This window comes from Drosophila sechellia, chromosome 3R, assembly GCF_004382195.2.
Source record: "Drosophila sechellia strain sech25 chromosome 3R, ASM438219v1, whole genome shotgun sequence".
Lineage (NCBI taxonomy): Eukaryota > Metazoa > Arthropoda > Insecta > Diptera > Drosophilidae > Drosophila > Drosophila sechellia.
The window spans coordinates 9,409,339-9,434,550 of NC_045952.1; the positions used below are offsets into that span (position 1 = coordinate 9,409,339).

A 25,212-nucleotide genomic window follows, 5' to 3' on the forward strand; every position below is an offset into this window, starting at 1 on the left:
AGAATGGCAAATACAATTACTTATATACAAAGAACTCATATTGCTCATACGCCAGGTGGGTTTCTATTCAAAATTTTGGCATTTAAATTACGTCCAACATTTCCAATAGAACTTGTCCTTTGCAAAGGAATAGCTATTTACCCATACGCCATGTGGTACCAATTGTTACAGATTACTTTCCATTTCCTCGAAATTGAATCTTTTATGATTACGAACAGCCTTTCATCGTTTGTCCTGTGAAAAATTACTATAAATTGGCTGATAAAATGTCATGTAAACAATTAAATATTATTTCTCATAAACCAGATGGGACTACTCGTTGAAAGGGCTTTTACTTTTTCAATCGCTGCTGCTTTACCATAGTTTCCATTGTGCTTGTAAAAGATCCTGGACTGCGAATTGCATTTGTAAATTGTGATGGAAAACTCCCTAATACTCCTCTGTCAGGTGGGACCATGCCCTCAAAAGGATTTCCTTTATTTAGTGCAGCTGCTTTCCCAAGGTTTCCTTCTCGGAAAGCAAACTGTTCAGCCATTGTCGGGTTATCCCGTGCCATAATTTATCTTCCAGCCAGAAAGTTCCTAGTTCAGGTGCACTGGATCTTCCGTTGAACTGCCGGGCACAGGCTGCTAGTTTCATTCTTTCGCTCAACACGTCACCAAGGACTTGAGGGGCATCCTTTGTGCAATCAGCAGCAGCACATACCGCCCACACCGTCCCTGTGTTTGTGTTGATGCCTCGCTACATTACATGATTGCCAGGCTGTAGATTGCAGCTTGTTAGTGAGCAGTGTTGCCATCTTTAAGCAAGATGGGTCAGCGGAAATGGAGGAAATATGCAGTTATATAATTGTAATTGTGTAATTGTAATTATATAATTGGTAATTGTGTTAAAGCGTTCGACTTTTTATAGATATTATATATTTATACTCATTTTCAGTTTGTTGAATGCTATTTACTACAACTTATACTGTATATGTATGCTCTTCTAGATTATATCATATTCCTTTACCCATATAAACTTAATCAAACATGAATACTATAACATTGAAAAGTTGGAAGAAGGGAATGTATTTATCAGTTTTGTCATAAGAAAAAATACACATACAGATGAATTAAAAAAAACAGACAAAATGTCATCGCTGTCGGTGAAGATTGAACAGAACGTTGCCTCCTCGCCTGCGTAATTTTCCTTTGGAGTATTTACGGACAATATGTAACAATTTATGTTATACGACCTCCATTTTACACATTTCAAAGGATGTAGCCCTCTCACACACAGGCAATCGAGTCTGCAACGCAATCCATCACACTTTTGTTGTCGGGTTATGAAATCGAATTTCTTGTTGAGTGATCCCGACAGGCTGACAATGTCAGATTGAAGACGCTGATGGTTGCATGTGTACACAATTAAATGAATAATCATTGCACATATTAAGCTTGACAGAATCCTGACAAATGCCAAAATGTCCCTATACTAAAACCATACCATACCATACCAAGGGGAATTTTCTGTCCAAAAGGAGATTATGCTGCCCAAACCAGAGTAAGTTGTCAAAACAAATCCCTATCAGACAGTCGGATTTCCAGACTTTCAAGTCCTTAACTTAACCGTATGACGTTAGCAACTGAAGCCAAAAAAGCAAAATCCTGAATCAAGTTTTAAATAATTAAGTTTAGTTATAAAATAAATGGTGTACCCACTGTAAGACTCATACAACTACTCCTAATTCATTAGCATTATGAATACATTCAACTCTACGCGTTACCTTCCTTTTACAAAAAACTCACTCTACGAATTAGTTGCCTTCTACCTCGTATGCAGGACGAAAGACTCTTAAAAAGTGTGTATGTCCAGTGCTTTTCCTAGCAAATCCTTTTTCCCTAGCAACCCCTTTCAGTACTACTTTTTTCCCTTTTCTGAGTAAGTCCTGCTTGTGGTCCTTACTGACTTTGCTAATTCAAGGTAAACAATCAATATGTCAATTATACGCACCATTGGATCCTTTGTGCCGGTGTTTATACATTTAAGTGAAACTGTGGCTAATGTTTCAAGAAACATTTAATTCAACATGAGTTTCGGCCAAAACTTTGGGGTCAAGACTATTAGACTGACTTTTGTTGTGTGTATTTTTAGATTGAAAGAGTATTTCGATGCCGGCTTATCAGATTCAGAAAGTACCTTGTACTTGTTATTTTTATGTGGAATTTTTTGTAATTTTCTGTGCTTTTGACTATTGTTTATTTTTAGTAGAAATGGCTGACGCACGCACACTTATGCCCGCACGAAAGCGACGGGTTGCGTGTCTGTCAGTGCGTCGTCTGGTTGAGTGTGTGTGTGTTTATATTTTTATGGCTGTCAACGGCAGGCGCCGTCTGTCAGGGGGCGTGGCATCCAGCAGGCGGGGCGGTTGCGGGTTCATGCGGTATGATATCGAAGGACCTCGTCCTTCTTTGTTTGTTTACCTGCGGGTATCACGGACAGACGGAGCATTCAGGCGAGCAAAACCACCCGACGCAGTTCATCCCCTCGCCGTCTCGCCTTAAATCAACTTTTCCAACGGCGGCACAGTGAACTCAGTAGACTGACGTCAACCGGATCGTATTAAGCCTTCAAATTGTAAATATTGTTTCGTGTCTGATTGATTGCACCCAACTGACCCTACGGTCCGTTCTTTGGGTCACCTTTCCTCCGCCGCCCACTGGGCACATGTGCCGACAAATTAACTCGCATAAATATTTATGCAAAGCGGAAGGGACCTTTGAAGTCAACAGGCGGCAGGAACAATTGCAAAGAGCCTGTCCTCAGCACATGGAACCCATCGAATCCGGGATCCTCTGTTTAAATGGAAAGCAAAGGGACAACAGGAAAGGTAGTAATTGTTAAATTTAAGAAAATAAATTACGTATGCTGAATAAAAACAGTTTATAATCAAACACAACAGAAGTATGATTTCATTTCTGTCGTTTTTAATTAATTTCTGTAATGGATGTCTGAGAGACCAGTTTGCATAAAATTGCACAGACGGACATGACCATGAGAGTGGGATTATAGGAGCTAATTTATAGATTTCAGTCTGTCCGAGAACCTCAGTATGTAGCGATAACCAGACGAGTTCCTCGACTAACACAAAAATAAAACATAATAACAAACCTCCACGTTCATTACGAGTATAAAAGCTGTAACAACTTTTCCGATGATGAAGCCCCAACCGCATTTATGGCAGCCATGACGTTTACCTCGTTCCGGCAGAATTAAGCCGCATAATCGCCAGGAGCCGGCGCCATTTGTCCAGCGACTTAGGATCCTGACCTTTCTTAGGGGCAACGTTGGGAAATTGGCTAGTATCCTTGATATATTCCCAGCCGTAAATCCTCAGTCAGCGATTAATTTGCAGCCGGCAGAAGGCGTCAAGCAGCGACTGTCGCACTGCGAAGCCGGAGAAATAAAGTTCCGGATAGAGATTCTCTTTTGGGAAACCATTTAATAAATATTCCTTTTGCCGCAGTCGGAGCAATGTGCCCTGAGATGGGAAAAGCAGCAAACAACAGCAGTAAACAAATATTAATCACTCTTAATGAATTTGATGTCAAGCATGAATATTATTATACAACTTTTGCGCGGCAAACACTGACGGATAGCGACTGGAATCCTCTCAGATTAAAAATGCCGGCGGTCGGGAGACAGGGATATGGCTTGGATCCTTCAGCAACGTGGAACTCAGCACTCCCTGGGTATTCATAAAATAAAATTATGTTAACGAAACTTTCCTTCTACGGCTTTTTATGCCAGGATGCCCTGTAAAAGTTCCATTTTTATCAAGCTTCATTTGCGTCTTTCAGACTCCCAGCATTCCTGGCCAAGTCAAAAAGTTTGAATAATTGTTCTGAACTCGTCTTAGCAACACTAAAATAAAACTTTTCTTTTCTACCATTCTCAGTGTATTTTTCTGCTCGGACTTGGGAGTAATGCAATTGGTGCCAGGTGGAAATGACCAGGTGCATGTAAGAATGGACATTGGGATAAAATATACATAAATCGATACGCAGATCCCAGGATGGCAGTAAAATTATGGCGATTTTAAAAAATACCAGGAAAGCCATAAATAAAATATTAATTACAACAAATAGAATAATTTGTAGTAACAGAACAGTCTTGCTGTACGAATCTTTGGCTTATTCACTTAAATTGTTTCAAACTCGTATTATATTTTAAATGCTTACTAAATTGCGAGTTAAAGCACGCCCATTGTGCAAAATTCTATTCTGTTCTATCCTATTTCTGTTCCCCCCTTGCCATAGTAAAGAAGTCCTGGCGCAGGACGACTTAAAGACGACTTAATCTTTGCGCCCGGATCGGGATTGAAAAATGGCTTGATGCGGCGCTAAAAAGATTTGGTCGCATTAAATGCTGTCGTTTATCTGGCACTTGGCTCACACCAAAGGAGCCACTTATACACTCGAATACATACACACATACATATATACATATATACCTACTCAGCCATTCTCAAAGAGGGGGCCAGCACGTGTGTTAGTGTTTGTGCGAGAAGCCGGAGGCTTGTGTTTGCCTAATACGCTTCAACTTCTTTGCCCACAAGCCAAAACACAGACAAACACGCTCGCACACGGTGGCCCATAAATAGGGACACGGACAAGGGATCGGCATGTCAAAGGCACGTGCAATCCAATATAAACAATTTCGCACATAGACACTGAGAATAAATGCCAGATCTAGCATCTAAATATAAAAAAAACAGCCTTTAAATACAAATTAAATTTAAAATGATAGCTGTTAGTAAAACAGTTTTGACTAGTAGTGCACAATCCACAAGCTGAATCACCTAGCTGAATAGGCATGCTAGAGTCTCTTAACTACTATAAAATATATTCTAGATACAATATATGTTTATATGAATATTTCAATGTATTTTAAAGTAACATTCATTCGATCTTTAATAGCTCAATATCAGTTTGAGTGTAGTTCCCCACACATATACAGTTGCGGGTGCCGCTGTTGAACTAACCGGCGGCTTTCAATTTTTTCCCCTCAGCCCCGCACACAAATTTCTTTGGCATTGGCTAGGTTTCTGCTCCTAGCGCACACCAATGCGGCCATGTTCGCAATATTTTCCTATTTTTTCGTTGGAATTTTCCTCTTTTTACGTTGTGCCGCCTGCCCGAACCCAAAGCCGCCCAGGGGTGCCGCGCACTGGCAGTAACACTCGCACACAGCTACCAACGTTGCGTATACGTAATGTCAAAACTATCGATGGCGAATTTACACCACGTTGTGAACACACTTTTTTCCCACAGCGTTGTTGCTGTCGCGTTAGTTGTTGCATCCGCGAAGGGCTTATTTGTGGATCGCTGCCATTGGCACAACCTCATATGGGGCATTTCTGACGAGGTGATTTAATGAAGTTCAGTAAAGCGTTTAAGCTACTTGACAAAATAGCGAGTGGAAAGAACAATAATCTTAATCGTGAGATAAATATCCTAAGCTTAATGAAGATACCGATCTTCTCATTGAAATGTTGTCGAATGTTTAAGTTTAACATTTATATAACTTATTAATATATCATATCATATTCTAATCAGTTCGCTGATTGATCATCTACATACATCGAGTCTTTTCCCACTTTATTTCCAGGGCACTTTCATGGCCCATCACCTGCAAAGTATGATTTCGTTATAGCATTTACCCTGCAGGCCAGACCCGCTCGCTCCTATCGCATATTTCACTATATTTTCATTTTAGCGCTTTCACACAGCCACATGCAGCGAAAGCACTCACACGGATGCACGGGCACGCACGCACACAAACAAGGAAACTAACACACACACCCATACACCCCTAACAATAGTCGCACTTCCTGTTTCCGCTTGTTGGCGGCGGTGTTGCTGGTTGTTTGCGGGGGGGAGGGGTGATGTGATGTGAGGTCGGGCGACACCGGGGTCAAGGGAGAAATTTGCATAAATTTTCCGTACATTTCGCACAGAAGGCAAATTGCATTTTCAGCATAACACGTACTCCATTCTACTTACACCGACATCGGTACACTCACACACTCTCACGTAGTAGTTCTTTCGTCAGCACCCACCATCCCCGCTCAGCTGGAAAGGTAGGCCGTGTTTTCCCGACGCCATCATCCTTATTCTCATTTCCAAGCTCCTCGCAACGTCAGGAGCTCGTCCTTATCCTGGCGCTCCATTCGTCTGTGTTAGTTTAAGGCATGCAAATGTTACGAAAATTTTTTACTTCCCATTATGCAGGTGAATGAGTTTCTCCCACAAACACACACACACACACACAAGTAAGTTAAGTGTGTGCCTTAAAGTTGTTACTGCCAAATTACCTTTTGTTGCTTTTAACCCGGGCCCCTTGCACAATGGACACACAACTTTTTGTTGGCCAAAATCACAATGCAATGGGTCGCTTTATTCATAGGCAATGTATATTGTGTGTTGGAATTTTGCTCATGCTCATGCTTACAAAAACATAAATATTCAAATTGTCATCAATATCCACCCATACAACTGGAAAGCCTAGCGTTTGAATTTTCCCCCATGTGTAGGTGCTAGTAAAATAATATTAAATATTTGAAATTTATTCATTTCCGGAGGAAATTTCTTGGTTTTCAACAAGCTTTTTTGAAATTGTCCTATTTAAATTATAGGTCACAAAACTAATGCAATTATTGCCTACTTTTTTGGGCAAAGCTATTCATATGCATAGTTGTAAATTTAAAAAACTTTTCAGAGTAGAAGTAGATATCTAACGAGTTAGGAAAAAACCAAAAATTTAAAGAATTAATCAAAACAATGGCTTCCAAATCGCTGAACTCATCTTCAACTACAATAACTTATCTGTTCATTTAGTAAATTGTACTTAATTGTGCTTAAGTTAATTATAATTGAATCCCATTAGGTACAAATTATAATTAACTAATTTAGGTATTTAAAAAGCACAAAAATATGAGCCACAAAGCTACAGCTTTTTCCATTGTCCTTAACCTCGAACGTCCTGTTAAATAGTGTGTTGTGGGCCAATTTAAGCTAAGCTCACTATCTCCGTCCATCTCAGTGTCCCTTTCCCTCGCACAGAACTATTTGGTTGATTTGCACTATAACATTTAAAACTGATTTATGCAGCAAATTGCACAAAAAAACATTTAATTGTTACGAAAGTGTCTCACCTCTTTTCCCTTTTGTGTAGAATGTTTTGCGGGTTGTTCAGCAGAAATGTTTATTGCAATGTCAAGCAAAAAATAACAAAAATTCGAAGTGGAAACGGGGGAGCGAAAGCCAAATAATATTCTGCATACAAAATAACTTGGTTTCTCTAATGGCTGAATTTTAAAATGCATGAGCTCCACTCGGGTCACCCCTTCAAAAGCCCCAAACCATTCCAAAAGAAAAAAACAACAACCCCAACCCATTGGGTCCTACGAGCATGTTTGTGTTTTCTGCCATGCTTTGTGAACTGTTGAAGTTTATTTTGCCAGATTTTAATATGTATGAGTTGAAGATGAAGCATTTATGGCCAACACAACGCAGTGGCAGATAGAATACTCTGTATGTGTTTGGCATATTTATGCAGGTCTGCGATGGGGAGGGGGGCGTGCCGGCAAAAGTGGGCGTGCCGACCTCTCACTTCTCTAATAGCAATTTCCTCCAAAGCCTCCAAGTATTTTTGGCATGCTCAGCAATTTTCCCACTGCCAAGTGACTGACTAATGTAACTTACGTGTATCCCAAATGCTCGCATGTATCTACGAGTATGTACCCTCGACATGGTATCGTTCAGTTCGCCATGCTCCAATAATGCAAAACATTTGTACTAGACAAGGCCGTTTGCCCTGGTCGCTCCTGTTTTTCATGTGGTATATGTGGCTTCTTTTTTGCGGCTCGTTAAGTTAGCCTGATGCCATTTGTTTTATGTAGGTAACTCAATTTATGAATAGCACTCATGTATCATGAGGATTTTCAGACGTCCTTTTGGAAAAAAAGAACACGTTATTAAGATAAAAGAAATTTTTAAATGCTTTTTAAAATGAGAAATGGGCTGGCAACCTAAGGATTTATTAACTTCGCTACTTTCTTTTAAATTCTGAATTCTAAATTAAATTCCTTATTTTGATTCTTCTTCCTTTTAATTTGCCTATTTACAATCTAGTGTGATAGATCTGAAGGTAAGTGAAAATGGTTTCATGTCCATAAGTTACGCAACACATTGCCACTTATCGAGGCACTTTCCACACCCCATTTATTCGTTCTTACCTCACTTATCTTGGCCCCACCTCATATAATATGCGTAGTCCTGTTTGCATGTCCTACATGCTGTATCTTATTAACCGAATTGATGTGTTTGCTTATTTACTTAAAGTCGAAGGATATATGTTTCTGTTGCTGACTCGGATTCAGATGCCATAGACGTGTTCTGGCTTTCCTGTTTTTGGTTCTTGCGTTTTACGTGCTCATTATCTGCGCTTCCGAGCAATTAGATTTAATTACCCATTGCATGTCTATTGTCGGATGAAGGCTGGCGATCCCCCGGATCCGCCTTTGCCCCGGTGCGATGAGATGCGACTTGGACTAGAGATTATTATTCCCGTAGCGTTATCCGGGCGGAATTCTCCGGCGGCACACACACGTCACGTAGCCAGAACATCCGGCTGATGCTCCTGTTCGTAGCTCAGTACAAATAATCCGTCACTATTTGCCGTACATTTTAAATGCTTTTCCTAGTCAGCCTGGACGGATAAATGGGGAGATTAGAGAGGTATTAACACCCATCAGAAAGTCAATTGCTTGTAAAATTCCATCTCAAGGATATTCCTCCACATTTAGCATGGCAAGGGCAGCAGGATTCCATGGAAATTTTTGCAAGTGACACTTATTTATCATTAGTCCCCTGCCTTGTTTATCATCAGTGAGCAGGCAAGGAGTCGAGACAGAACGAAACAAACAAATTGAACAAGGACTTATCCTTAATGTGGAGTGATTTGTCAGCTCAAATGGAAGATGTCCTTAAGGGGATTTCGATGGCGGCTGAAATTTAATTTCATACTTTGTTAAAAGCTCAAATCATTTGTAATCAGAGATAAGAGAGGCGAGGTGATTGGGTAATAAATGCGAGGGCGTACGATTTAATCCCATAAAAAGGCACCATGGAAATTTCGTACAATTACGTATATTTATTCGGAGAGTATTTGTGTCAAATTGTTTGCTTTGCATCCTTAAAAGCTAGTTATTGAAAAATCACAAAGGAAATGATTTTCTTACATCATGCTTTACAACTGATCCAAGTAGTTTAAAGAAATTATTAACAAAAAGACGCTTTGCTACTAAATTAGCTATTTTAGGTGCCAAAACTTACAAATTAATATCACTATAAATGCTTAAGGGGTGAAAGGTTTAGTGATGGTGAAGAATTAAGCTAGAACTCTGTGTGAAAACTATTCGCCGTGTCGATCATCTTGGATTGCAGAAATATCTCGGCATGGTCAGTCATCTGTACATAAGGATTAGTTGATAATATTATATTATTATAAAAATGCTATTAAAACTGAAAGATTGCATTTCATTACCTCTTTGAGGGTCAGCAGCTCATCCTTGTTCTCGTCGCACAGGCTGAACAGAGTGGCCGCCTCCTGGAGGGCATACCGCGGAGTCTTGGGGTTCACATAGTTCAGGAGCTCACCCCGATCGGCCTTGCCGTCGTGGTTCTTATCGATGATCCGCTTGAACTCCTCGCGTCGCTCCACCAAAGTCTTCGATATCAGAGATTTCCGCATCAGATCGTCGTCATCGTCCACATTCAGATCGGAGAATTCCTCCAGGGTTAGCTGATCGTCTCCATCCTGATCGAATTGACGCAGCAGATCATCGACCAGCTCCAAGAGATTGGATACACTGGACTCGGGATGGCGAAAACTCAGGTATTCATCGATGGTCAGTGTAAACAGATCGGTGCGAGCTGCCTCCGACCACCGGGCCTTGTCCCTCATCATGTCCTCCCTGGCCCTGCGGTTCAGCGCAGTGTGGCGAATCTCGTCGTGCTCATCGATGTCCGCCTCCGTCATGCCGTGCTCCCTAAGAAAGAACCGGTGGTACTCGTCCCAGGTGATCAGACCATCCGCAGGACCAATATCCACGCGGCGGAACTCGCGGGCATTGTTCATAATCGCCTCATCAATGTGCTCCACAATCCGGCGATTTATGTACTGCCCCAATTCCTGGATTGAGAGAATGCCATCGCGACTGCGATCGGCACTGAAATGAATTGATAATAATATAATTTAGTACATGTTTTTCTAAATTGAGTAACAACTGACTAATTTACAGCATAACTGAGTTACGAAGGCCTAATCAAATGTATATTATACATTAAGAGCAATCTGATGGCCCCCTAAGATATTTTTCAAGAATTCCCTGTTGCCCACTTGTCTCGTCCTCAATGTTGGAGCACACCTTACTCCAATCCCCAGACATCTGCCTCTGCCTAACCGCTCAGATGTGGTCCCACCAAATGCTGCATATGACAGCTGTCTAATGATTTCTCAGGTCCGCAGGCTGCGATTGCACTGGGAGAAATAGGAAAGACTAATTGTAATAATTGGTGAATATTTTTTTATGTATTTTTAATTAAAATAAAATGTTCATAAACCAGAAGTTAATTACCTAAAAAGTTGTAAATTTTCCAATATTTAATTTTTTTTACGTTGTTATTCGGAATTTTTCTTCAAGTATACACAACCCCCAAAATGAAATGCGAATGCCCAAAACAGGTGTCAGATATTAAAGCTTCTTATTGGAATTTTGTAGGAGGGTAAGGGCAGCTGGGGATGTTGGAGTGACAGGAAGAGAGCAGCTAACCACTGGAATAATCAGCGGATGGCGGAGGAGTGGTAAGCATTGTTTGCGCCTGGAACTGTGTTCGCTTGTACGTATACGTTATATATAATACATGTGTATGTATGTATGTGGGGACACAGCGGAAACGGAAGTGGCAGCAGCGGAAGAGGAAGAGAAAGCAGCCACCGCACACTGGTTTCATTAGCATATAGTTGATAAATAAATAAAGTTGCAACTAAAACGGTTTCAAGTTGCCTCTTCCTTTTGATGGTCCCCCCACCTAATTCTTCTTCTCGGTCACGTTTTACTCCTCCAGCCCTCCAGTTTGGCTGAAATGTATATGGAGAAACGTTTGCGGTCGCCTGCAGAGTCTTTTTCAAGTGGGATCAGGAAGATGAGGCGAGGGATGCGCTCCTAAGTCTGCGAAAATAAAAACAAAGTTTTCCGGCTTTGCGTTTCTTCCTTTGGCGTCTTGTACGTGCAAGAAATTGACTCGCAAAAAATGCGAATGGGATCAACCTTAGCATTCGTACATTCCTCTGCAATTGAGGCTTTGAGAACGGACCGAAAAAGGGGAAAGTACACGGTTCAAAAGCCCGCTTGCAGTGGCAGGGGATTTGTTACAAAGCGCAAAGTGCATTTTGCATAAGCCTGCGGTTCCACTGAAGTTGGCCAATTGCTTCTGCCACAGCCGTGATTCCAGCAGCTCGTTTTCAGGGGGATCCTGCCTAAGGATTTGGACAGGCAGGATGCCTGGGATAAAACTATTATTTGATTGCATATACACCAGTCTGTGGAGAACTTGTGTTCGCATTTATCCGTTCAACTCTTTTTACTGCCACATCCTTCTCACTCCAAGTTGCTGTCTTGCTTTGAAGTCTGATGGCAGAAGTTAAAACCAACTGCTGAAAATTTAATGGTATTACTTCCAACTTGATTTCGACTTAATCTAGGCCTTTTGCCTTTAACTGCAAGTTCCAATGTCTTTGGGCGTATGGTACAGACACTTTGTTGGCTTAAATTCAATATCTATAAACTTAAATTGCTTCTAACTGTTTGGTCCGACTTAGAGAAAAGTTAAGTTAACTTAAATTGTAGCTTTATAGCTTCGTGTCACTGAATGTTTGTAGATACGGACAGACGAACGGACAGACATACGGACATGGCTAGATCGACTCGGTTACATACTATTATTACTATTCAAGGAGTCTATAAACAAATAGATAGAACCCCCTTTAATTACTAAATCGCTTTCTAAGTAAAAGTTGTAAACACGTTTTATTTTTCAATCGCTTTTCCGGGTCAAACTTATATTATAAATCTCTGAAGCTTGCCCAGTTTATTAAATTAAATATTATTAAAAAGTTTCAACCGTTTCAACCTCATTAGAGAAACTAAAATAGGTATTTTTAACAAGTCAGTTCGAGTCCTAAGGTGTTAACTTTTCCAGAAAAAAAAAAAACGAAAACACATAAATCACATTACCGCACTACACACTCGCCAAGCGCACTAACAACAATAGGAAAACTTGAGTGAAAAAAGTTTTCCGCGTGCAGCGTGCAAACTTTGGGCCAAAGTTTATTGCATACTTCGCTGCGTTCGCGTTCGCGCAGGAAGAGCGAAAGGGATGGGGACGACGTAAAGGGAAGTGTGCAATTTTAGCACAACGCCCAATCAATGAGGGGGCGGGCGTTGCGTTAGCCGGGGGCGTGGCAGGCTGCGGGAGCCGCAGGCAGGCCTAATTGGATGCAAAAGTCAGCCTGGATACAGGGGCACGAGCACCGAGGACAGAGGACACTGGATACCCGGACACTGGACAGGACATTAGCCCGCCTTACTGGTCGGTTCGGTCATGCATGGACAATGAGATTGGAACTGCAAAACTGCCAACTGTCGATGGCATGTGGCTGCCCACAGGGGACAGAATCGGACCGAGGATCGACGAGGAGCCCGGCGATAGCACAACGGTTTACAATTAAAATTTATAACAATGTGCCTTTCAACGACCAGATGAGGCGACAGTTGCAGATAAAATTTAATTGCTCCTAAAAATGAACCGGACACCCAGGAAAGAACGGCGCAACCCACGCCCACTGTCACCGCATTATTAAAATGGAATTTACATTTATGGTCCAGGGGAGCAGGAGTCGCCAAGTTCGAGGGTTTGGGTGGTCGGGTCCTTCGCCAAATGATGGCTATTAATTTCAGGCAGCAACGCAATTATCACAACATTTTCTGGTCAGTTTAATTGCAGTTTAATGCAAAGGCGACATGTGGAAATCACCACATAACTCACTGCGCCCCCGAGGGACCTTAAAGATCCGAATATTTGCCGCGCCACAAAAGCCATTTAGTGTCCGCGCTCCTGTTTCACTTTAATTGCTCTCTGCCGGAATTTGAACTCGAAACTCGATTGATTTAAGCTCGATTGTCCGAGAATTGTTCGCAATTCGATATATATCTGCATCTATTTTGGCCTGGCTTAAATAAATTGGAAATATGCGGCGCAACAAATGCTATGCAAATAATGTTAATTTCGTCTGAGCAGAAAATCGAATAAATTCCGGACTCCCTCGGGTGTCGATGGTTTTAAATGTTATTTATATGTTATTTATATATATTATGTATTTGTCTATAAACAAATACGGACAAGGCTGAAACCGAATTTCGGGCCAACAGGCTAAGTGAAATACCCTGGAGAGATTTCGGACCAACTGCCGCACGAAGTTTGAAAAACTCCGGTGTCGTGGAACCTCCAAAATTTGTATTTGCTTTAAGCTCTCCCCCGTTTACGTTTACTGATGGATACCACTGCACAGCCACTGCTCTCCTGATGGACAGCTTTCTGGTGGCTGCCTTCAGGGGTTTTAACTGGTTATCGTATCAGCCGAAGGTCGTTAGAAACTGAAAGGTGGGCGGAGGGGGCAGTGCCCATGGCCTCGGGCCAAACAGAAAATGCAATGAGCTGAAAGCAGCACAGTACTTAGGAGCCATCCAAATAGCCAAATAGGTTTCTATAGCCTTAAAAACTCTTCAATGAGAAAGGATAACACACACTTACCAACTTTAAGTATGATTCCATAATAACATTGAATATAAATATGTTAATTGTTGCTGCTTTATACTAATAGTATAGGTAAATCGGTCCATTTGGTTTTAATTAAGCCATAAGAGCTTAGAGTATCCGAACTTTACCCAAGTGTCAATCGAAGCCCACAAATTCTATCATTCACTTTGCCCCAGACTTAATTGAACTTACATAAACTCTCATTAGCCGCAAACGGATAGATAATAGCTCAGCTGGAATTTGCAGTCCCAAAGAGCTAAACGGTTCGAGGTCACAGCCGGACATCTTTAAATTCGGAAATCGCAACAGCAGGGGGCAATTTCTGCTTTATTATTTATTGAATTGAAATGAGTTTTGCCAAAAGACGTTTTAAGTTTACCAACCGCAACTTTGACTGCCTTCACTGGCCAAAGGAGGCCAAAAGTTTTCGCAACCAAGAAGTCGAATAAATATGAATCTGCAGTGACAGTTTGATTTGCCTCTGTTATTCGCCCCCCCAAAAATGTATTTTCTCTCAAATTCTTTTCAACACCTCAAGTTTTATTTTCGTATTTCTCCATTGCTGTTGGATTTTGGTTGGAAAATTCCTGGCATACTGACTGCTTGATTACCCCCGAAAAACCCAGAGCATCAAATTGCAATTTCGCTCAGGACCATGACTGGAAACTTTTCAGTTTCCGTCTGACCACCTCTCGCACCCAAAACACTGGCAGCCATCAAGTAATCTATTACGAGCTCTAGTGAGGCCAAGTAATTGGCCAATTGCCTAATCGCTTGTGCAGGAGCCGAGAACGTTTTATATACCATGTTTAAGTAATTAGGCGAATAGTGCAAGTCAGCCGGATAGAAATCAGGAGGCCTTCCGGCAAACCAATTACAAGATGGCAAATGCCTGGCATGGGAAGGGGTTATTAAATATGGGGATTATTAAATACACAGCATAGGCTGCTGATAAAGCATTGACCGTGTCTCTCTGGGGACTCGTTTAATTCAATACTTGGCAAGCAAACTTTTCAATCAACGTTTATTATCTTCGCTTGGCGGCAAGCTTGTAACTCGATTACTCTGATTGCTCGGAACGAATCAAAACCCTGGCAGTGAACAAATCTCAGTCCGTGTCCTTATTGATCGAATCTGACCCAGCCAACCTTGCCAGCGACGGAGCATCCATCAATTCCAGCTGCTGTTGCTATTACCCCACTAATTTTTACAATTTGTCGTACACCCAGTTATGGAGGAGGACACTGAATGGGGGTGGGAGGGTGCGGCTTTGGGGGCAGTCAGAGTGTTGGGGCGATAAAAGCCGCAGGCAACATCGTCGTGCGCAACAATAAAGGAGCCACCGAACTAGTGCCAAATTATCAACCGAACAAACCGAACAAACCGAACAAACCGAGGCCCAGAATTCAGCCAAGGCCATAACTCAGAGGCGAATGGGGGAAAACTTACCGTTTGAAAGCTTTTGCCAGTATTTGCTTCTCATTCACATTGCTGGCCGCTAAAATAACTGTTTCTGGCTGGTTAGGGGATTTGCTGGCATTTTGCACTTTTTGCGGCTGGGAATGGGGTTGAAGCTGGCTATTCTCGTTCCCCGAATCCAAATTGTTTGCCACAGGCTGGAGCCTCATGCTTTGCTCGTGTTTTTGTTGCTGCTGCTCCAGTTCCTGCAGCGTATTCGGCCAACGTTGGGCGCCATTATGCCCCACGTTGGTCGCCATTTTTGTGTCTGCCTGCGTGCTGCTGCTGCTGCTGCTGCTGCTGCTACTGCTGCTGCTACTGCTGGTTCCCTGCTCCTTTAGCTGCTGCTGCAACTTCTGGCTGGTGCTGTGCAGGATCAGGCCAATGAAGAACATATAAAACAAAATTGCGCACAATGTCGAGCAGCGCAGCCAGCGGAAGCTTTTGCTCAGCTTGTTAACGAAAGTCATTTTGTTGCCGCCGCCTTCGTCGTCCCTTTCGCTATCGCTATCGCTGTTGTTGTCGCCGCCACCGCTGGACAATAGATGGCAGTGGAGTGGCTGATGGCGATGATGGTGATGGGAATGGAAATGGGTATGGGTATGGGTATGGGGCTGGGGCTGGCGACAGGGAGGCTGTGGTGGCGTTGATGGGACCAGCTCTAGGTTCTGGTACACCGACTCCTCCTCCTCGGTCCACTCGGCTTCCGGCTCTTGCTCCAACTTGGACCGCAGCTTTCAGGACTCTTTGCGTGTAATTTGCAGTAATTTCTGCTCCTCCTCTTTTCCCCCCTATTCTTTCGGTGCCTTTTGAAGCTCGTTGCTTCTCCTGTTGCTGGTGGTCCTGATGTTTTTGTAATTGTACATTAATTGACTTTTATGTTGCAACCAGCGACAGGCAGGCGAAATGTTACGGATCCTGCTCCTGCAATTTGTATCACCGTGGCCACGCCCAGCTGCCGCCCCTTTTTTATATATATAAATGTAGCTGGCGTGGGGCGTCGGTGTAACAACTTCTAATACCAATTTGATGTGTTATTGCCTTTCGCACGATTCCCATTTCCTTCATTCCGGGTCTCCATCTCGTCTGCATTTTACACCAATTTTACATGATTGTTAGGAGCGCCATTTCCATTATGTGCGCTGATAATGCTGATGGCAATGGCGATGGTTCTGTGGGGCACAAGTAAAAAAGAGAAAATGGATTTTGCATGAGTAAAGTTAGGGAAATCGTTTCTCATTGCGAATTCGGGTCAGTGGGCAACCAAATTTAGTGTCGCAAAGTCAGAGGGTTTCGATTGAAATGGCATTTCAAATGTAAGTCAATTTAAAAGAGTGCACTTCAGTCAAGTCAACAACTAACAATTTTTAAGAGCGTAAAGAAAGAAGACCTAAAGCAGATTCTATAAAAATAAATTTTAAAATATTTCTAGGAGCAAATCACATAGTCTTTTTTGACACACTTTATCACTTTCAGCTTTAGGCGAATAAATAGCTCTTTTTCGAGCGGCCACTTTAGTCAAGAATTTATGTTCTTCAGCCCATTTCACCCATAAAGTTATTAATTAGCCATTGAAAAATCTTGTCACTTCAACGGGCTCTCAAGGGGCAAATCAAAGAAGCCAGGAAGAGGAAATGCCGCCATTGAGCAACCAACGAGCGAATTAGAAAGTCCCATAAATTTCCCTTCGTTCTCATTATTGCAGAAGAGGAGGGATTTGGATTCAGAAGTGGCACGGACTTAGGGCTTTGCCATAAAATAAGGCCAACCTAATGACTTACATAATAGATGGTACTAAAACAGAAGTCGTAAATGAGATCAGATGAGATGAGGTTCAGATGAGATGAGTTTCAGATGAGACAAGTTCAGGCCAGGCAAGAGACCACAAGATAAGTTGTTAATTTTAACAGGGCCAACATAAAATCTACCATGTTGGCCATCGTTAATGTGGCAACATAACCAAAAATTTGAATGAATGGTGGCAGTAATCTGAACTCGGACTTAATGCACTCAGCTGAAGGCAGAATAAAGTTTACATTGTTTCTATTTATATTTATGAAAGTACGAAACGAACTGTAATCCATTAAAATTGAAATTGCTTGTCAACATTTGCCACACCGATTTCCCGCAGTAAGAGCAATTTAATCAGATATTTACCCCTGTATATACTTTATGCTTGTGCCATTTTCCATTCACCATATTCACAACATTCACCGCACTCCGCACTCATATTCAATTCGATTTGACTTACTGACTCAATTTACGTTTCCTGAATATGCTGCACATGTGCTCATGGGTCTCTGAACATTTGTGTGAATTTTATGATCTCACATGCTGTTGGAGTTGCTTTTTTTTGGCCCTGGTTTGTTGGTCTGTTTGTTGCCACACTTTTTAACGCTATTGTCTCGCGTCGTTTAATTTTGCTTTCGTTTCGATGGCTGCGCTTGTCTTTATACCACTCTTGCTCTTCTCTTTTATTGGCCAACACAAAAACCAGTTGAGCTTCTTTTTAAACCCATTATGCACATGGAAAATTTAAGTTTAGATCTGATTCAATATCAATTTGTTGCAAAATGTGAAAATGTCTAAAAGTATGCTATGGACTCGTGTGCTCTGATTTTCATTGCATACTTTTATGCACCATTATAAGTTATTTTCAATTTGTACATATAACTAACCATGTTTTGTTTTGTGTGTAGATACACTGGCTAACACAATCCTTCAAACACTCAGAGACCCAAATGTTACATTCATGGCCTGGCTACTTTGGATCCGTGTTGACCAGCTACATTTGGCCATTGCGATTCGTTGTTGCCACTTTTACTGTTCGTTTGGCATTTCCATTTCTTTATTCTCGCTCTCTGTTTTTTATTAACTGCTTCTCGTTCGCATTCGCTTTTGTTTCTCCCTTTCAGCTGCAGCCTTGTTTTATGTCTCTGTGAACTTTTGTTGGTTATTAGCTTGTCCGCACTCCCAAACAGATGGCATAGGAGGAAAATAAAAGAGTGGAACGAAAAAAAGAGGGGGTTGATGGGGGAAAAAAGTTGGCAATAAATTTTTAATGAAATTTCTGTGCAACCTTAATGAAAATCGACCAGAGAAAGAGCGAGGCAGCTAGCTGCGCTGGCAGAGACAAATGGAGGAGCACTCGGCTAGGAAGATTTTTTAATCAAATTTACGTTCATATCGGGAAATCAAATCCAATTAGCAACTTTATAAGAACTTTTCACTTGCCTGCCCATTTTGCATTTGCAACAAAGTGGATTCGCTCCAGTTGCTGCTCATTAAAAGTGTCCCTCGCAATGAGATTGTTATAAGGATTCATGTTGAACGCCCCTTAATCCCCCACAGCGTCCCCCACGTGCGCCACAAAGTTAGTGTCAATTTCAATAAAAATCGATGATGTAGCAAAAAGTGCTGGGCAAAAAAAAGCGGAGGATGAAACGAGAAATGCGAGTTAAAAAAATGCGTTAAACTTTATTGCAAAACTATTGCCAGACAAGTGGCACAAAATGTTGCGGGGGGAGTGAAAGGGGTGGTATGGGAGCATATCTGCCTGGGAATTCAGCGATAAGCTCTGGATGGCTGCACAAGTTTAAAGATTTGATTTGGCGAAAGCTGCGCCGTCGACATGGGAAGAACTAAGGGGAATACCCCGATCCCCCCATCATCCATTCCCATTTCTCTTGCCCCGACCATTACAAATCGATGATAACGATGACGATGATGAAATGTTTGCCCAGCCATTGATGGATCTATAGCGCTGCAAGGGCGCGCTGGGCCAGGATGGTTGATTGGCCAGTCGAGATGGGATAACAGTTTGATGGGAATGTTTGTTTGCGCCAAGAGAAATGCAGTTCGCAGCAGCACAAAGATAACTTAAATACTCCGGCTTCAAGAATGTTTGAGCGATGGAGGCTAATCTGGGATGGGAAATGCCAAGATATTGACTGGTTAGATAGTGCATTCAGCACTAGAAGGGCAGCTCCCTAAGGAGCTTAAGTTGAATGGGTAAGGTTGCTTAAATTGATTGAAAATCATGTTCCATTTAAGGCTTTGTTTAAGTGAAGTTAAAGAGGAAGTTAAATTTAAAAAGGTAAATAATTAAAAATAGTTATTATTTAACTTTGAGGTGTACGGTCACGAAACTAAACTATATTATACATTAATTTTTACCACTATACATCCATTTTATGCTAGGATATATTATGTTAAAAAAAACAAAAATGAATAAAATCCCTTAAATTGCCGCAACCATGACAAATTTATAGTTAAATAAGGGAAAAACTGCCTAAATATTATTGCAAATTTAATAGCCAAATTTAATTTTATAGCATCCGGCTCCTTGAAATTCGGCAAATCGACAAATGGAGGATGTCTATTTCTCCATTGAGCAGAGGCACAATTAGATATTTATGAATTTCACTCTCCATGTCACTTTTAATTCAAAGCGGCCAGCCAACTATTGCTAATCAATTGCATTAATATTGAATAACTCGTTCGTATAAAACTATATGTCCATTTAGACCCTGTCTATCTCTATTCCTAATTGAACATCAACAAAATCTCGAAAAACCCAGGCAAAACACCGAGGGGCAATAAAGCTGAAACCATGACAACGACAAGGACAACACTACAAAATTGCCAAATTCCATAAAATATGCATAGGAAAATTCAATTCAATTTTTTTTTTTTGCCCATAACAATTTTCGAGACTCTGACATTTCAATTAAAACTCGACACGATTTGAAGACCACTGATGTCTATGGTAATAATGTTGATGTTGAAAAGGATTATCGTAGGCCAAAGCCCCAAAGGAATTAGGGCCATCTGATGGCTGATAGATTTAATTTAACTTTTTAATGAACTCGAGTTGAAGCCCCACGAAGCAATTAAGGCCATCATTTATTCCAATTAGCAAAAGAGTTTTTCCTGTTTTTTTTTTGGGATTAGGAGTAATAATCGTGCTGTGCTAAATTTTCCTACTCCGTTCAAACAGGTTTGTGTTCTTTTTTACTTGATATTCATATTTTTCTATTATTCTTTAAGTGATTCCACCCCGTTTTTGTGGCCATAATCTACTCTTCTTTTGGCCAAAGTCAAAGCTGGCCGACTTGCGAATGTGTGTGTGTGTGTGTGTCGGCTGACAGTTGATGTATGCGAAAACTGCACTCAATCAGTGCCAAGCAAACAACGTGCAACCAACACCAACAACCAAAGAAATGAAAGGCTGGGGGAGAGGGGCAGGAAACTGGCAAATAAGTTGATTTGTTTGTTGTTTGTAGAGAATGAAAATGCCGAAAAAGCGCACTGCCAATGCAAATACCCAGTGGAGAGGTGAAAAGATGGGTACAACAATTGTGAAGCTCGAATTCTTTGTACCCTTTAAGTTGAAAGATAAAAAATTAGTTAAATTTTGCAATATTCCAAACATTTTTAAGAAAATATATTTTTAAATAAAATAAAATTTATATTTAATAAAACAAAAGAATTTAGATATTGGGTTTTCTCAAATATTATTTACAATTGGATGTACCATTCATTAAGTTGCATATCTACCCTTATTTAATTTATCTATTATAAATGAATCACTCGTTTTTTTTTTGCATAAACTTTTCAAGAGTGTATTTTTTAGCAACCGTTTTTTAACCCTGGCGCAATACACAAAAATAACGACTTAAACAAAGCGTGTTTGTCCGGCGGGGCACATCGCGTATACGCAGCGTTGTCCCTGCAATGCAGAGCAATTTTCAGTGACAACGCAGCAGGTGGCATCATCACCATCAGCACGGCAATTCCGCCGGACAGAAGGGCATGGGAAGCTGGCGAATGAGCAACGGCTGACCCGGCAAAGTGCACAACAAAACCTGGGATGGATGCACTTGAATGCAAAATCCTCGACCTGGGGACAAACAAATGAGTGCAGACGAGCAAACAGGCACACAAGCACACACACTGTAAGGCAGTTGGCATTCCGGGGCCAGGACATTCCCGGATGTCAATCTCCTGTACACGTCCACACCCAGTCAGCCAGATGAGATGCAAGGTGGAGAACGCAACGAAAGTTGCCAGACCATCCGCCGACCCGAAAGAAGTTCATCTCGCATTTTTGCACAATTTACACAGTGAATTCTCTTAACCGACGAGGCATTCATATGCAAATAAGCTTTTATTAGGTGTTCCCTGGATGGTGAAACGCAAATGGAACTGAACCAACTTTGGGGCCAATGCGGCATGGAAATTGGAGTCTGGGTTGCATATTGATTGCTGTTTGGATTATTGAAATGATTGCCCCTTTCTTTCCCTTGCTCTGCATCTTCATCATAGTACTCTTCCTTTTGCGTATCCCTTTTTTGGGATTTGGTAATAGAGCTGTTGGACTTTTTCCAATTACAGACATCTTGGGTTATATTGAGTAACTAGGGATTCTTTACTTGTATATACATGCAATACAATTTTAATTAACCTAGTTCTTTTTTGGCAACCGAAATCTGTTGACATTGATGGATGGCTTAAGTTCCAAAAACCCTCCAAATACATAGCTTAGAAGATAAGTTTCCACCAGCCCAACCAAATCAATCAAATTGGACACATTGTTTGGAATGGGTAACGAAAACAGATTGCCTTAGTTCACAGATAATTAGTGCAAAGTGGATTAACGATGCTAATCCCAGCTAACTCTTAGGTGTCTGGCCAATTCTACTACAATCAAATGAAATTACCACAAGAGCGTATTTATTATTTCATTTTTCGGCTGTTTCCCTTTTTTGCGCGGCGCTTAACTAAGTTTAATTGCATTTTGATTAGGCCTGGCCTGAATTTGTAAATACATGAAAAACACATTTTCCCATATACAGGTCTAATAATTAAGCCAGATGGTATTGATTGGTACCAAATACGTTTCTAATTATAATGTGTGTTTCGGGGGGTGGTGGGTGGGGGTTCAAATTGCTGACTGGGGGTGTTGGGGTTACAATGCCCGAAATGGTTACAATGGGCACTAAAACGCGATTACCTCAACCGGTTGCATTTTAGCACTGCCCAAAAGAAGTTTCCAAAAAAAAGTCAGAAAGAGATGGAAAGACAGCGTGGTTGGAAAAATGTAGAGATAGAGATATAACCGGCTAGTTAGAGAGTGAAAGAGACGGACCACGATTGTCGTTTTGCCAGTTTTTTTTTTACGGGTGAATAAAAAGTGAAAGTGCACTTCAAGCCAACTTCGCACACAGCCAAACAAACTGCTTATGCATATAGACATACAAAATGCCACATGTCAACTTGGCTTGTAATTTTAACTGCAACTGTAGCTGTGAGCCGACATTTAAACGTAACAGACACTTGAGTCGAGCTAGAAATGTCAGGCCTGGCGAGAGATGGGTGGCGCGGGACGGTGAGGGGGTGTGGTTCCATCTAGCTGGGGGATTCCGCCCACAAATGAACATACAAGAAGCAAGTGCATGTGTGTAACTATGTGAGTGTTTGCGCCGTCGTTGGTGTTGGGGCAACAATAAACCGTAGGGAAGTGCAACAAATGCATGAATAAACAACAACTCAATTTGAATAAAGCAACAGCAGCGCAGTCGACGTCGGCAGAGGGGGTTGCTAGACGAGGGGCGGCGGGGTGGTGGCTGCTGCTTGTTGCAAGGTGTGAAATGTAAACTAAAACTAAGCTTTATAGTCACTAAGCTCTTGGATGCAACTTTAAATCCAGCTGCAGACGCCGTTTTAAATAACTAAATCGATTTGAAGCAAACTAGTTTCACACAAAGTGCACAAAAATTGAATAAAAAGTAATTATAGATTTTCTATTATAAATCTAATTATATTTTTTTAATTTCACACTAAGTATGCTTGGCAGAAATCCTCTTTGAAAACATTACCCATTTTATTGAATTTGCAGGCTGGAGCAAACTGCTTTAAGCCTAATTAAATATTCCCAGTAAATTGCTTTTAATAATTGATTACCTTTTAGGATAAACTGGGTAATTAAAAGAAGCTCAATAAATTAAGTATTTATTAGTGTTTCTTCGGCACAAAAGGTGCTGAGAACAATTTGTTGAAAGGCAAGCATAGGAAACATTTGGAAATTCTTTAAGAGTTTTAAGCCTTAAAGTTAAATAAAATTTGATCAGCGAAAGCTGAAGCCAAGAAATGTTTGGGTAATCAATAAACTATTTAGCTTTGGTTATTTACCATTTCTTATATATATAAACTGTGCATGATTTAACAGCAAGAGGAAAACAAAAAAAACCATGGTTTTGCCAACTTTTTTGAGTCAAACTCTGTTTATGTAAACTGAAAACGGATTTTGGCTCCGCTGCAAAAACTGGTTGGCAGCGTTCCGTTCCGTTCGCCTTGCGTTTATTGCATACAACAATTGATTTTCTTTCGAGGGCGGAGAGCGGAAAAGCGGAACGGCGAAAATGCAAATGAAAATGGCAGAGTGCTCAGTGCCAGAGCGGGATGAATGTCAGCGAGGGGGCAATACATGTAGTTTCAAACAAACTTCAAATTGGCGAACACAAAAGCAGCCCTCAGACACACACATACGCTTTACATAGTGAGACGCCAAGTGGGTGGAGTGGGTGGGTGGCGCTGGGCGGTGCCACCTGCTGGCTGGGCGAGTGCAACAAAAATGACAAACGTGCTTTTGATAGACTTGTTGACGACAAGCTCCTGGCACTTGGCAGCTGTCAGCAGCAACCCAGAAACGGGCTGACGTCCTCACACACGCAGGCACTGGCCAAAAAAAGCGGCCACTAGGAGGCTATAATATTTAGAAATTAAATTTTGCATAAAATGGTAAAATTTACTTTTACTTAAATGTGGTAACAGCATTTAATATTAATATTTCACAAAGGAAACGCACAGTTTCATTCATTGATTTATTAATTTATGATTAATTGATGAATTTAAGGTGTAAATAATAGTTCAAAAGAATATTATTTTATTAATAATATTTAAAACATTTTATGGTTTTTGGTTTTAATAACTTTCAACTGGCCACAAATACATGTAGGCAATAAATACATTAAAAGAGTTAGTTCAGCATAAATGTTTCTCGCTGTGCAGCCACGGCTATTTTTGATCTCCGCTCTTGTTTGTTAGCATATGAGTGCGGTTGTGAGAAAGGTGAGCCAGTTGCGAATTTGGTAAGCAGGTTTATGGGCGAACCCCTTAATAAATAATACCAAAAATCAATAGGTTGACTCCTTGCGATGGCCGTTTTTACGACCGCGGTCATACCATTCAATGTTGCACGTGTGTGCGCTTAAATGTACTTTGTGGTCCAATCTTGGTAATTGCAATTACCAAAGACTTTGGTCCGCCGCGCCCATGGTAATCAATTTTGTTGTGTTAACCGCGGGCGCAGCCCATGGTTACTGCAGCAACAGCAAGGAATTAAATCACAAAAAACTATTGCACTCACTTTTGCTTTCGCTTTTGTTTTTGTCTTGTTGCAATTTTCTTTGGCCAGCCTTTTTGTTTTGCTTCGCTTTTTTTTTGTGGACTTGGTTTACGCGCGCGGGAAAGAACGAGATGACGACGTAAGTTTCGTAAACTTGTTTTTGTTATGGCCCAAATCACGGATGATGCAAACCTGGCCCACCGAACACGTCCGATACGCAGCAGCAACAGCAACGCACTGGCTTTGTTTTGGCCAACTCGCCAAGCGGATCCGGATCCGAACGAAGTGGCCATAGCCGAAGTTGTCAAGCGAAGCCGACAAGTTGTATGTTACTTCATAGCACACTATTCCACAGGAAATCACTTCTATTTTATTGGCTCCATATTACTTATCGTAACATACGAACAAAAATATACATTT

General features: G+C 41.3%; 1 protein-coding gene across 1 annotated transcript; it reads right to left on the minus strand.

Annotated features, from left to right (window-relative positions):
• Positions 1–9,174: 9,174 nt before the first annotated feature.
• LOC116801565 (45 kDa calcium-binding protein) lies at positions 9,175–25,032 on the minus strand. Its single transcript, XM_032721974.1, has 4 exons — positions 24,814–25,032; positions 15,375–16,555; positions 9,592–10,276; positions 9,175–9,515 (listed from the first exon to the last, which is right to left on the minus strand). The coding sequence occupies exons 2-4, from the start codon at positions 15,851–15,853 to the stop codon at positions 9,441–9,443; spliced, it is 1,239 nt and encodes a 412-aa protein (XP_032577865.1). The 5' UTR covers positions 15,854–16,555; positions 24,814–25,032; the 3' UTR covers positions 9,175–9,440.
• Positions 25,033–25,212: the final 180 nt, after the last annotated feature.

Excerpts from the sequence above, each read along its gene's own strand:
- LOC116801565 (XM_032721974.1), bottom strand. The coding sequence starts at position 15,853 with ATGACTTTCGTTAACAAGCTGAGCAAAAGCTTCCGCTGGCTGCGCTGC. Across the intron at positions 10,277-15,374 it reads CTGGCAAAAGCTTTCAAACG|TGCCGATCGCAGTCGCGATG; the intron begins GTAAGTTTTCCC and ends AATTCATTTCAG. Across the intron at positions 9,516-9,591 it reads AGCTGCTGACCCTCAAAGAG|ATGACTGACCATGCCGAGAT; the intron begins GTAATGAAATGC and ends CCTTATGTACAG.